This window comes from Chlamydomonas reinhardtii, chromosome 5 (genome assembly GCF_000002595.2).
Source record: "Chlamydomonas reinhardtii strain CC-503 cw92 mt+ chromosome 5, whole genome shotgun sequence".
Lineage (NCBI taxonomy): Eukaryota > Viridiplantae > Chlorophyta > Chlorophyceae > Chlamydomonadales > Chlamydomonadaceae > Chlamydomonas > Chlamydomonas reinhardtii.
Genome location: NC_057008.1, coordinates 1,451,356 through 1,464,971, shown reverse-complemented (window position 1 = coordinate 1,464,971; position 13,616 = coordinate 1,451,356). Strand labels below are relative to the sequence as shown.

The 13,616-nt window shown below is 63.2% G+C and overlaps 3 protein-coding genes across 3 annotated transcripts in view; all 3 read left to right on the top strand.

The window, feature by feature from the left end:
- The window catches only part of CHLRE_05g243900v5 (uncharacterized protein), a 4,866-nt gene extending 2,666 nt beyond the window's left edge, over window positions 1-2,200 (top strand). The window contains exons 5-11 of the mRNA XM_043062469.1: window positions 288-368; window positions 568-610; window positions 785-873; window positions 1,088-1,130; window positions 1,259-1,333; window positions 1,604-1,878; window positions 1,974-2,200. Of these exons, the coding sequence (XP_042924679.1) occupies window positions 288-368; window positions 568-610; window positions 785-873; window positions 1,088-1,130; window positions 1,259-1,333; window positions 1,604-1,878; window positions 1,974-2,019 (652 nt within the window). The 3' untranslated portion in view covers window positions 2,020-2,200. The remainder of the gene's footprint in view (window positions 1-287; window positions 369-567; window positions 611-784; window positions 874-1,087; window positions 1,131-1,258; window positions 1,334-1,603; window positions 1,879-1,973) is intronic.
- A 54-nt stretch (window positions 2,201-2,254) lies between these two features.
- CHLRE_05g243950v5 (uncharacterized protein) lies at window positions 2,255-7,160 on the top strand. The gene is made up of 9 exons (XM_043062470.1): window positions 2,255-2,622; window positions 2,763-2,905; window positions 3,248-3,342; window positions 3,587-3,667; window positions 3,948-3,990; window positions 4,231-4,319; window positions 4,767-4,887; window positions 5,521-5,801; window positions 6,131-7,160. The coding sequence occupies exons 1-9, from the start codon at window positions 2,565-2,567 to the stop codon at window positions 6,174-6,176; spliced, it is 957 nt and encodes a 318-aa protein (XP_042924678.1). The 5' UTR covers window positions 2,255-2,564; the 3' UTR covers window positions 6,177-7,160.
- Window positions 7,161-7,214: 54 nt separating this feature from the next.
- On the top strand, window positions 7,215-13,608 carry CHLRE_05g244000v5 (uncharacterized protein). The gene is made up of 9 exons (XM_043062471.1): window positions 7,215-7,730; window positions 7,835-7,955; window positions 8,149-8,236; window positions 8,514-8,711; window positions 8,844-8,935; window positions 9,184-9,440; window positions 9,659-10,250; window positions 10,440-10,561; window positions 10,714-13,608. The coding sequence occupies exons 1-9, from the start codon at window positions 7,625-7,627 to the stop codon at window positions 11,865-11,867; spliced, it is 2,730 nt and encodes a 909-aa protein (XP_042924677.1). The 5' UTR covers window positions 7,215-7,624; the 3' UTR covers window positions 11,868-13,608.
- The last annotated feature ends 8 nt before the right edge of the window (window positions 13,609-13,616 follow it).

The following is a 13,616-nucleotide window of genomic DNA, read 5'->3' as shown; positions in this document are numbered from 1 at the left end:
GTGGGTGGGTGGGTGGGTGGGAGGGTGGGTGGGTGGATGGGTGGGTGGGTGGGTGGGTGGGTGGGTGGGTGGGTGCGTGGGTGGGTGGGTGCGTGGGTGGGGGGGTGATGCGCATGAGCGGAAGTGTCTGCATGGGGCTTGCTTGGGTCCTAGATGACTGGGGAGGGGCAGTGTGGGGGCATTGTGCGGACGGCGTGCATGCGTGTGCATGTGCATGCGCCCGCCGTCTTCTCCGACCCCACATTGGCCAACACAATCCCCTTCCACCACATGCTTTTACTGTGCAGTCACTGGAATCAGAACTATCGCCTGATGGGCGACTGGCGGCTGAGCTTCATGCCGCGATTCGCCAGGGACATGGGCCACCGGTGAGGGGGGAGGGGGAGGGAGAGGGGGCTTGGAGACCCTGGGACTTAGAGGGGGGGTTCCGATAGTATCCAGTCCAAACCAAGCTGAACCAAGAGGGTTTGCAGACGTGGGATGTGCGCACGTATACGGTTGTGTGTGCTTCTTCTGTCCCTTGTGCTCTCTGACACACCCAATGCATGTGCACGGCACACTGGGCAGGTATGTGCTGCAGATGGACGATGACTCATTCATTGTGGGGCCGGTGAGTGGCGGGCGCCGCGTGCAAGCCACCCAACATTTCAGACAAGTACCAGCGGTGCTGGCACCCTAGCTCATGTGTGGCCGGTGTCTCCACCCCCGGGACGGTTTGCTGGGAAGCTGGTCTCCACCCCTTCCGCCTCCTTTGTCCCCCCGCTCACCCCCGCCTGCCCCCCAGGTGGACCGCAACCTGGTCCAGCTGTTCGACCGGCGGCGGCTGGCGCTGGGGGTACAGAAGCTGGTGCGGGACCCGCCGCTAGTCACTTGGTGGGTGCGCGCGCGGGTGGGTGGGTGGGTGCGTGCGTGGGCGGGTGGGCGGGATGCAGCGTGCGCGGGGGTGTGGATGGGGATGGGCATGGGTGGATTGGCAAGCGGGTCGGTGGAGGTGATCGACTTGCACCACACCGCTTTACGCTCCCCTTCCCTCACTGCTGCTGTTCCCTCACTGCTGCTGTTCCCTCATTGCTGCCGCTGGCGCCAGGGGCCTGCCCGAGCTGGCCAAGTACTTCATACTCACGCATCAGGTGGGCGGGGCGCCTGACATTGCCCCTTCTACTAATCCTGACTGAATGCCTCCCCGCAACCCCCCACCCCCCACCCATAGCTTGCCACACCCATTCCACGCCTTACCACCCCCACGCCTTGCGCCCAGGTCCGGCCAACCACCCTGTTCCAGCACTGTGACCCGCCCGGTCTGCGGGGGCTGTACTCGGCACTGGACGAAAAGGTGGGTGTGGGTGGTGCGAGCTCGGTGGCGCGTGCGTCCACGTGTGCGCGTGTGTGGCCGTATGGGAAGTGCGTGCGGGCTGATGGCGGGCGGCACAGTGCCAAATCTACTGCGGCATTGCTTACGTCACCGCGTGTGTATCGTGCCGTACCGTCGCATCTGTGTGCGTCGGTCATGGGCAGCATGCTGTGGATGACACGCGTTTGCGCGTGTCACTGTACCCCAACTCCGGCTTTCTCGGGTCGCTACGGTGCCCCCCCCCACCCGCAGCTGGACATTACGCCCGAGGCCCTGGCCCTGGGGGAGATGTTTGAGGATGTCCCTCGCTCGGGCGGCTGGGACCGCACCATCCTGAACGGCAACTGCGTCATGATCAGCCTGGACTTCTGGTTCAGCAGCCTGGTGCAGCGCTTCGTGCAGCTGTGCCGCGCCAGCGGCGGGTCCGTCATGTACCGATGGAACGAGCAGGCGGTGCTGGGCATGGTGGCGCAGATATTCGCGAGCCAGGAGCAGCTGCTCATGTTCACCTTCCCATACGCGCACAGGTGCGCCAATGTGGTGTCGTGATGTGCTGTTTGCGGGCATAGCAGCCGTTATGAGGTTCAACCTGACATCACTTGCTGGCTGCGCCCGAATGCAGAATCGCTCACACCGATGCGCTCAAGATGGGTGGCCTTGCCGACTAGGCCACCACAGCTGTTACCCTGCGGCGAGGCACTGGATGTCCGGAACCATCCTCGTGTGTTTTGCAGCGTCCCCAAGGCGCACGGCATCATGGTGGAACACGAAAAGTCATTCTAAGATTGATAAGTAGTATGTATGGCCAAACAGATACGAAGAACCGCTGGCAGCGATTGTCATTTCTGTCGTCTGGTGCGCAAGTAGTTTTTCAGATCGATCAAGATATATAGTTTAGATATAGATTTGATGTTAATTTAACAAAGCCTTAAAATGATGGGGTAGCCCGCCACTCGGGCTCTTTACTTGTGGTCACTATTTCGGGCTGGGCCCATCATGTTGATCTCTACATTATGATACTCCTGAGATAGGATAGGAACTAGGCTGGATGCTAGCGGCTTGGGGCGGGTCGCTTGCCAGAAAAGGCGTCGCGAGCTGGGCAACTGGCAGTTTGCTCATTTGCGTGCTGCTGCTGTGCGTAAAGCATGTAGCGAGCGGCAGAGAGCTGCCGGTGGAGGCGGGCGGTGGACCAGTGCGAAGGCATGTCCAAGAAATGTCTAACCGCGACAAGCTCGCAGTGGTCTACCTGGTCACCAACACACACTTTAAGTGTAAGTGGGTATGTATCAGCCACATCAGGGCATTTTGGCTAGCACGTCAACCTCCACTGTCGCCTTCACAGCACCCCACCACCCAGCACGACCCAAACCCCCTGATGGTCGCTTGCCCTGCGTGTCTCTTTGCGCCTCAGCCACCGACCGCATTGCAATGCTCGCTGCCTCGTTACGGCTGGCGGAGGCGCACGTGCTGCCCACCACCCCCGCCATGTTTTACATCTTCACCTCCCCCGGGTCTCTGGTGGAGCTGCGGAGGGCGCTTCGACCCCTGCTGCGGGTAGGTGCCAGGGCACGGGCCACGGGTTCGGGACGCAACATACGATAGCCAGATAAATGCAGGCAGTCGCAACTCTAGCGAAGGAAAGAGTACTAGAGTAGTTACGGGAGGCGCCTTGCATAGTGAGTTGGCGGGCCGCAGGTGCAAGCGGCACAGGCGGGCGAGAGAACGGCAGTACCGGTAGCAAGGCTTGAGGCACTGTGCGCCTGTGCCCGAGTGGCGACCAGGCCTCACCCCCGCATGGCCTCACCGCGCCCCCACATGGCCGCGCCGCACACTGCTGTGCAAGGTGCTGAGCATACGCTTCCCCCTCCCCTTGTGCCGTTGCGTGTGCGTGCACAGGCGTCTGCCGACAGCGGCCACATGCAGGTGCTGCCGGTTCCGGACGACAGCTGGCAGCTGCCGGAGGCGGGCAACGACACAGCCTACTGGCACGGGTGGGAAGGGCTGCCTTGACGACGACTGGAAGCGCAGTGAAGGGTTTTTACACATGGGGTGTTCAAGGGAGTCCTTCCACACACCCAAGGGGCAACAACTGTGCAAGTGTGTACTCTGCCACGCTGCTCTGAATAAACATTTGCGGGTTTGGGTGGGAGCTGTGCCCTGCCGCAAAGACACGGGCAATGGCCTAGCGGGTTTCATGACACGCCGTGTGTGCTTGCGGCCGCTTGCTGCCCCCAGGCATTGGGGCAAGCACTATCGCCTGATGGGCGACTGGCGGCTGAGCTTCATGCCGCGATTCGCCAGGGACATGGGCCACCGGTGAGGGGGGGGAGGGAGGGGTGCGGGGTCTGGAGGCACGTGTGCGTGTATGCGTATGTGCCTGTGTGCACGAGGTGGGAGCGGGTGAGAGGTGTGGGGCCCATCACGCGGCCGCAATGATTGTTGGTTTCGGCTTACCGTACAGTACGGCACTCGTCCCTGCCACTCGAGGCAACGGGCTTGTTGGCTGAGTGCTGCCCAGCCCAAGTGCAACGGTCGCGGCCGCCTTGCAGCCTTGCTGGTCACACCAAAATCGCGTTGACAAACCCGTTGCGGGCAGGTATGTGATGCAGCTGGATGACGATTCCTACATCATCGGCAAGGTGAGCCTGTGGTTTGGGAAAACGCATGTCCTTCTTCAGGATCAAGACCCTGTGACCGCGACAGCCTTTGCCAGGCTGTGACCTTGAGGTGCTGCGTTGGGTAACCGCGCCCACGCTGCCACCGCCCGAAATCAACTCTAAAACTCGGGCACAAGCAGCTCAGCAGCAGCCGTACTCTACATGGCCACTTCTGACATCTCCCTCATCCGCATTGCGGTCCCCACGGTTCCGTCTCGATAGGTGGAACAGAACCTGGTGCAGCTGTTTGACTCGCGCAACATCAGTCTGGGGGCTCAGAAGGTGCTGCAGGACTGGCCGCTGGTCACCTGGTGCGTGCGTGTGTGGGTGTGTGGGTGTGTGTGCAGCGTGTGTGCGGGCGTGTGTGCGGGACGTGGGCAAATGTGTGGGTGGTGGCGTGGGTGGGTGGCCTGAATGTCGGGAGGCGGCAGGCGCAGGCAATGCGGGCGTCGGCTGTGGCTTGCTGCGTGCTGGCTGAGGCTCGTGCTCAGGGCTTCTTTCGTGGAGCCAACAACCACTACCAGCTCTTTTTCCTCCTCGGGTCAGGCATGAGAGGCTGCGGCGCTCGTGGCGCTCCCTTTCCACGCCCGCTCCACTAAACGCACCTAAAACCAAAACCCTAAACCCCTAAAAACCCCACACCCCTGCCTCCGCTCCCCGCCCGTCCCGCCGCGCCTTGCCGCCCTCCTCCCCACTCCTTCCCCCGCTGACCTCTAGCCCCCTTCCCCAACCTACCGCATCTCCACGCCACGCTGCAGGGGCCTGCCCGAGCTGGCCAAGTACTTCCTGTTGGCCTACCAGCTGCAGCCCACCACACTGTTCCAGCACTGCCGGCCGCCCGGGCTGGACGGACTGTACTCGGCGCTGGACCAACAGTCGGTGAGACGGGGTGGCGCTGAGGAATAGGGGTGCTGGGGAATGGGGGTGCTGAGGAATAGGGGTGCTGGGGAATAGGGGTGCTGGGGAGTAGGGGTGCTGGGGAATGGGGGTGCTGGGGAATGGGGGTGCTGGGGAATGGGGGTGCTGGGGAATGGCGGTGCTGGGGAATGGGGGTGCTGGGGAATGGGGGTGCTGAGGGCGGCGGGGAAGGTCAACGGGTCAAAGGGTCCAGTGGTGCGGTGGGGGGAGGGGGCGGGGGGCGTTGGACCGGCGGTCAGTGAGAGGGGGCGGCAGGGGCGGGTGCTGAGGGCGCTGAGGAGTGAGGGTGCTGAGGGTGCTGGGTGGGGCTCGTGGGCCAGGGCTTAGAGGTCAGGGGTTGCCGGGATGCGGCCGTGCGGGTGGGGCGATGGCAGGGGTGCGCCATGTGCACATCACGTCACCGCATCCCGCCGCATCGACGCATAGTCCAGGGAACGAGCAGCGGGCGGGCCAGCGAAGGGTGGCGCCATAAACAATCTTCCGAGCATGCTCGGGACCTCTCAACCCTACCCCTCTCTCTTTCTCGGGCCTCAGCTGCTCTCGCTCCACCCTCTTCTTTACCCCCATTGGGCCCGGGCACATAAACCCCCGCAGCTGGATGCAGACCCGGAGGCGCGAGTGCTGGGCAGTCTGTTCCCCAACAAGGCCGTCCCTCGCTCGGGCGGCTGGGACCGCACCATCCTGAACGGCAACTGCGTCATGATCAGCCTGGACTTCTGGTTCAGCAGCCTGGTGCAGCGCTTCGTGCAGCTGTGCCGCGCCAGCGGCGGGTCCGTCATGTACCGATGGAACGAGCAGGCGGTGCTGGGCATGGTGGCGCAGATATTCGCGAGCCAGGAGCAGCTGCTCATGTTCAGCTTCCCGTACGCGCACAGGTGCGGTGGGGGCGGGGCACGGCGGGGGCGTTGCCTGGTGGAGTTGTTGCTGCTCACGGGATGGGGTGGGGTGGGGAGCCGCTGATCACGGGATGGGGTGGGATGGGGAGCCGCTGATCACGGCATGGGGTGGGGCGGGGAGCCGCTGCTCACGGGATGGGGTGGGGTGGGGAACTGCTAATCCTGCGGGTGGGCTGCGGTAGTGTGGTGTCATCCGCGACAGGCAGGTGGTTGGCTGCGTGGGGCAGCGAAGCAAGGCTGTGGCACCGGCACAACGCTGTGTGCGCGCCCAACCCGTGCTGCGTGTGCTCGCTTGCGTGCACGTGCAGGCTCAAGTACAAGGACGCGTTGAGAGCAGGAGGCTTAAAGCCATAAGCAGCTAGCGGCGGCGTCGGCGTCAGCTTTTAAATTTTGACTAGCGCTCTGCCGCAGCCGGCTGGCGCCGGGGTGTCGTTGGCACCGGCATTGGGGCAGCAGCCCTGTGCACCAGGTGTGTCTGGTGATGCGCACTGCTGGTGCAAGCCACGGGGGCGTTGGGAGTACGAATTTGGGTGCTGTAGACCATACAACACAGCAGTTGGATACTCAAGCCGCCAAGTTGTCATGCCGCTGCATGACCGGCCATTTACTGGGCATCACCCAGCCAATAGGCTAGGTTCAGCAAATAGACTAATGCCGGATGTGCTGCAGAGTCGTTCGCACTCTCAAGCCTTGCGCCAGAATGTAGAGACAGGCATCTAGTCGGGTTTCGGAATGTTGTTGACCTGATTCTTTGATCGGAACGCCAACTGAGAAAGTGAGGGTATTTGCCAGTTGCAGCCTGCCAAAGCGGGCCCCCACGATCTCTTCATGGCGTAAGCAGCGCAGATGAATGTGGGCCAGCGTTGCAGGGTGTCGCAACAAGGCGGCCGTGTCCCGGCCAAGATAAGAACGTGTTACGTAGTGTTGTGTCTCCACATAGGGTTTGGCATCTTGTCGGGTTGCTGTGCTCGAGGACGTTTGTGATGCTAGCTGGCGTCGACGCTAGACAGCGTCGCGGTGCTGGCTTTGGTGCTTCCGGATTGTGGGGGCTCCTGTGCCATTGCCGTGAGCGCAGGAAGCATGGTGGTGACGGCGTGGCGAAACCCGAATGCCGGAATGTGGTGTTATGTGCCCTGCCGTACATCGACTGGCGCAAGCTTGTGTGCCACCAGATTGCGGCAGGGGGGTATCAGTGGAGTGCGAGGAAAGCGAAGACGTGAAGCGAAACAGTGGGAAATGACCTTGACGCGTGCCTTGACATGCACAAGTTGCTCGGATGAGAGGGTGGGAAGGGGAACTGGGGGTTGGTCGCATTAATTGATCAATGACCATAATCACGGGTGTGCCACTGCTAACTCTACTGGACATCGGCATGCGAACAAGCACCACTCGCCCCGAGCACTCGCCCGTGCCGGCGTGCAGCCCAGCAGCACGCGCGGAAGCTGTGCCGACCCTAGTGTGTAACCGGCCAGCTTCTTGGTCGGCGGACGACAACTGCTGCAGAAATTGCCAAAGCAACGTTTTTAAACAACAGCAAGCGTTACGAAGGTCTGACAGCGTGGACCCAGGTAGGCCTTCTCGCTCGACTCTCGGTTGACTAGCGCCCTTACCAGTCACGATATATATCAACATTTATTATACGAGCCTGTCCTAAAAAATTGCACGTTTCAAAACTGGGCCAGAGGTAGAGCCATCGGCCAACTGTCGCTGCTTGGGCTGCCAAAACCCGCGACGCCCTTTCAATCACGGCAAGGCGCTCTATACATACATACTTAAATGATATAACCCCAATAAGCAATGACATGGCGCCACCAAGCGTCTGCGCTGTTCGCGAGCTCAGCAAAGTTGCTGAGGAGCACGCTCCCAAGCTCCTGCGACTTCTCGCGGCCGTTGACTGTTTTCCACGAGGTAGAAATGCGTGGGGCGTGCAGGGTAATATAGGTGACGCAAATCCGAGCGACGCCGTGCGCCGAGCGAGACCGAATTCAACGCGCCCGACGCCACGCTTGCAGGCGGGCTGTACAATGGCTACTATGCGCTATGTGCCACGCTGAGGTACGAGAGAATCTGGCTGCCTCTGCTTCGCGATGAAGGAGGAGCCTTCACCCCGCCACTGGACGTGGCATGGGCATGGTACGTGGCGCTGCGCTGCAGGCGCATAATAGACCTGGCTTGCATGAATGATGCCATTCCATACGGAATAGGTGGCTACGAGCAGGCGAATATGGGTTGATTGCGTAACACAAAAGGCGCGCGTGGCCGAAGTACCGGCTCGATAGGCTTTCCCGCCTGCTATGACCGGCACAGGCGCTGTCCGCGCGCGCAGGTTTGTGCACCGGCAAGACCCGCGCCTGTACGAGGAAACCATGGACCGAGCCAGTAACGCCACAGCGGCACACCCGCTCATGACACAGGTAGGCAACGGGAAGCGCCCTGAAGGGCTGTGGCCGTTCGAAGACTTGAACTGAGTCATACACGAGCCGTACGGCGGACGTTTTCTAGTGTACCGCACCGTCGCTCCTCTGCGGAGCGCCGGAGCCCTGTCCCGCGGAGCCTCTGCCTGTCCCCATTCCTCCGGCGGCCCGCTCCTACCGGTAATTCCTCCTTCCCAAAATAGCTGCCAGACGAGGGATCCAGCGCGACTTAAACCGGTGCCCCCGCCGCGCCATTGTTTCTCCCTGGCTCGCTCAGGCCTTCGCATTCGGTCCCACACGGCCGGAGGACCGCAACGCATGGGCGTCGGCCGCAGGCGACGCCGAGGCCCCGGTGTGGCCGCCGCCAGCGCCGAGCTCGTCGCACGACCCCACAATCGCGCTGGGGGTGGAGCACCAGCACCGGCAACCCCACACGCATACCCACTCGCACGCGCACATGTTCGCGGTGCAGCTGGTGAGCGGCCCCGAGGCTCGGGGCGCGCGGGGGCTTGTAGTATACACGCTGACTGCGTGTCTGACCTCGCCAGACCTCGTTTGTCCACTTCTTTCTTCACACGGTCCCAATTCTCTGTGCTGGCCCCCGCAGGCCGCGCTGCTTCCCCGCCTGGCCTGGCAGCTGCGCTCGTGGCTGCGGCCCGCCTACCTGGACTGCGCATTCCTGGCCAGGGCGGGAGGCAGGTGCGTGTGCGTGTGTGCGAGACTGCTTGTGGATAGGTACGAGCGGCTATTCATGTAGTCCTGCCCCCATGCACGAGGAAGCGCATGACAGCCCCATGGTGTTCTGCACGTTCCCCGACCTTTCGCACGCCCACACGTATACATAGCCCTACGGTACACCGGCCCACACAAGCCCCCCCCGCCGTTCTTCGGGATTGGAGTAAGCTACCGATGCCTCCACTCCCCCACTCCACCACTCCCAAACACAGGTACGCTCGCTTCCTGGCCCTGCACGCCGCCCACCCCGAGCAGCCGCTGCTGGTGCCCGCAGCCGACATTGCCCTCATGTGGCACACGCACCTTGGGCTCAGCGGGCAGTACACCGCCGCCTGCCGCGAGCTTTTCGGGCCCGTCCTGGCGCCGTACGGCCTGGATCCGTTGTGGCGGCCCGACTACTTGGATCTGACGGTTGAGCAGTTGGAGGTGGCGTACGGCAAAACCGCGGAGCTGTACGAGGCCATGTTTGGTGAGTCAGATGGTGGCTGAACCCCTGCGTGTGCAGTCACGCTATACCGTACTAATAAAGGCAAGTGAGCGCATGCTCTTGCCATAGCTGCTACAGCCCGCATGGCACACATACGGCCTCGACACAGCGCACTCCTGACCTGTACCCACCCATCCACGGGCCAAGCAAGGACAACGCACACGTGCCGTGCCGTGTCGTACCGTGCCGTACCCATACAGGCGAGCCGTACGACGACCCCGACACCGCCTGGCTGCCCCTCAACACCCTGCACCCCTTCGCCGACCCCACCACCTCCCCGCTCGCCTTCGGCCTGTGTGCGCTGGACCGACTGCCCGCGCCCGCGCCCTCCTGCGCCGACGCCGCGACGCAAAGCGCCGCCCTGGCCGCCGCCCGCCGCGCCGCAGAAGGCGTGTGCCCCGCCGCCGCGCGCGCCATCTTCCCCACCGGCTCCACTGACATAGCCGGGCTGGACGCCGCCGCACACGACGACACACAGCAACAGCAGCAAAGCCAGCAGGCAGCGGGCCTCGGTGTCGGGAACGCGGGCGCCGGCAGCGCTCCCATCAACCGGCGCCTGCTGCCCTCTGAAGCCGTGGCCTTTGGCATGCGGGGCTTGGGCGGCGTGGGGCCGGCGTGCGGCGATGGCGCGGCGGGTGGCGGCGCCGCCGGAGGCGAGTGCCCGCGCGCGGGCGCGCACGGGCTGTTTGTGGCGTGGCTGGGCTCCAGCCGGGCCGAGGAGTTCTTCAGCCGGGAGACGTGCAGGGGCATGTGCCTGGCGGGGTCGTGGAGCATCCGAGTGTCCACCATCGAGTGAGTATTAGCGTGGTGGTGGTCCGGGACTGGAGGTGCAGGGAGGGGCGGCGGGAGGCACATGGCGGTAAGTGCGTCGGTGGCATGCGGTCATACAATCTGCTACCGCACGCATCCACAAACAGCAACAAAATGCATTTGCCTGCCCACGAGTTTACTCATATTGGGGCTGGTTTGCAATCATCTCAGGCGTATGACTCGCGCTGTGGCGGGTCTGATGCATTTCCGCGAGACGCCCGCCTACCACACCCACCCCTTCCTGCTGGCCTTCACGCCGCGCGCCGGGATGTGGACCCCGCGCCGCGTGTCAGGTATGTGGGGCTGTGCGTGCTCGGGATGGGTGTACAGGTGAACTTGTCTGACATTACATGTATATATTGTGCAGTGGTCTAAATGTGGTTTCGCCCCTGCTTATACTCAGTTTCTTCGCATTACAGCCCTCATACATTTTCCGACCACGCAGCTGCCGGCGTAATGCAGCGCCAGCTCCAGGCGCAGGCGCAGGCGCAGGCGCAGGCGCAGGCGCAGGCGCAGGCGCAGGCGCAGGCGCAGGCGCAGGCGCAGGCGCAGGCGCAGGCGCAGGCGCAGGCGCAGGCGCAGGCGCAGGCGCAGGCGCAGGCGCAGGCGCAGATGGCAGACGCCGACGCCGGCGCCTACACCTACCCTACCGCCTCCCATGATCCCGACGCCGCCGCCGGGCCCAGCACCAGCAGTACAAGTACTGCGCCCGCCAACCAGCACCCGGCGCCTCACAGCAGTACTACTGCTGACGGGGACGCTGGCGGTGGCGACCCCACCTCCACCATGTTCACCGGCCAGCCGCCCAGTCTGTTGGAGGCTGAAGCGTTCCTACACGACCCTCGCGGCATCATGGCAGGCATCAGTGCCGTCGTCCAGCTCACGGCGGCGCCGCAGCGCATGCCGCCGGCGGCGGGCGAGGCCGCCAGCGGAGGCGCCGCCGACGCCGGCGCCAGCGGCACCCTCAGCAGTGGCGGCAGCGGCAGCGGCAGCGGCAGCGTGTGGCACAAGCTGCTGCAACGCCTCCGGCGCGGCGGTGGCTCGGGCGGCGGCGGCAGTGGCCGCCGGTCCAGGCGCGCAGCGCCGCTGCCAAGTGGCGGCGGCGCAGGCACGGCGACGGATGAGTGGGGGCCCAGCGCCATCGGCGGCGGGGCAGGTCAGGGCGGCGGCGCCGCCGGTCCCGTAGCGGAGGGCGTGCGCGCGGCCGCCGCCGCCGCCCGCACCCAGCCGGCTCCGCTGTGGGCCCTCATGCGGAGGCCCATGTACGCCAACCGCGCCGTCACCTTCTTTGACTACCTGCGCCGCCGCGCCGCCACGTATGCCGGCGGCACAGGTGACGGCGGCGCCGCCGCCAGCGAGGACGACGCCGGCAGCGACCTGGCGGCGGCGCAGCGGCGGCTGGCGGCGGCGCAGAACTACACGGGCGCCACTGACGGCCGGCGGGCCCGCGGCCGCGGACGGCACGGTGGGGCTGTGGCCGCGGCGCCGGCGGACGCGTATATGCGCGAGGTGATGAAGCGCGCGGGCGGCGTGAAGGAGGCGGACCACGCCCTGGCGGCGCTGCGACGTGACTTTGCGGCGTACAGCTCCGGCCTGTGATGTGGTGTGTTGTGATGTGGTGTGGTGTGGTGTGGTGTGGTGTGGTGGGTTGTGGTGGGGTGTGATGTGATGTGGTGCACGTGTGCGGTAATGTGGGTGTGGTATACATGTGGTGTGGTGCTGGCAGGCGGACTGCAGGACCTTCGAGCATACGATACGCAATTGGAATGAAAGGGCATGACCGCAAGAGAGGAGCAAAACTTGCGTGTGGGCTGTACATAGGGAACGTGGGTGAGCGCTTGACATGACGTGAGCGCTTGACACCGGAGACGAATCTGCAGGCAGAAAGCGCGTGCGTGAAGCCCGCCCTGTGTGGGTTTGGTGTGTTTGGCTGTTGCGACATTGGACGGTCTTCTGTGTGTGCACCATGTTGATGATTATTCACCGACACTGCTTTAATCTGGTGGGCAGTGGAACCTCGCATGCCATTTCCCGTTGTCATGCGTGGGCGCGGTGGCACATGCAGGCGCTGCGCGTAGAGTACGGGTTTTTGAGCCAGAGCCAATGCTGTTAGGACATGTCTTTAAGCAACGGATACCATCCGCAACTGTCAAGCGCTTTTGCGCTATCATGTGTGGTGTAGTGTTGCAAGGGATGCGGATGATGAACTTGACTGCTTGGGAGGCGGCATACGGCGGGAAGACCCCGAGGAACGGCACTGTTCATGCTACCTACGCACATCATTAGTTAGTATTAATCTGCACCAACTAGTGCCTACCTCCTACCATGTTGGCGTGCGTGTCCGCCGGCTGCTGATTAGATATTGAATGGTTGTTCGAATTAATGCGACTTTGGACTGTATTGAACAGGTACCGAGCATGGCGCGCCGGTACGTACATACCGCACATAAGCCCATGCCCGGAAATGCATGCTAAATGCGCATCCACATAAGAGCAGATCTGCTTGCGGAGCGATGCCCTTGGTTGTTGTGGCCGCCGGTTTTCAGCTTTGCTGCGGCATGGAGTGCGTGATGGAGGGGGCGTGCCGTACACTGCGCTGCCACAGCTTAGCGTCATGCATGCATGGTCGCACGGTTGGGGGGACGCGGGCCCGTCTGGTTCTGGTCTGCTCTGGAGCCATGCGGGGGACAATGCACAGCAGATAATAACAGGCGTGTCAACATGGCCTGCATAGGCAATAATGGCTTTTCCCGGATGTGGTTGGTTGTTGCGTGGAGTGGTCAAGTTTTTCCCGGGCGGGTTTAACATATATACGGTAGGTGTGCACCACGCGCAGTTACGGACTCATGACGGGCCACTAGAAGAGTTTACAGCAAGTACCGTACCGTATTCAATGTCACCGCAGGCCAATGTCCTGTCATCTGATTACCGATTGTGGCATTCCGACCGTGCCTTCTGACCGCCGAGGGTTTGAGCAAGTGTTGGAGCAGATCAGGTTTGGCTTCTCCCCTGGTTTGGCTCCCTATTGGTCCGCGCGTCTGATGTACCGTGACACGCTTGCATGGACACACTTGCACACGCCACGCACAGCTGTGCCTGGATTGGCGGTGGCTACGCACGTGGTTTTGGGCTGGGCCGATTGTCTGAGCCGCCTGAGGGAATCCGGGAGACGAGGGACACAACCACCTCCCTTACTGGGCTCCTTTCTTTTGACGCGAGGCGAGGCATCACATACAGTGGCAGTGGTGGTCTCGGGGTGGCCTGCATGTATATGGCGTGCAGCCGTGCATGTGAATGTCGCCCACGGTTTTGTCCCGACCTGGTAATGATATTGTTACAGGCGGATATG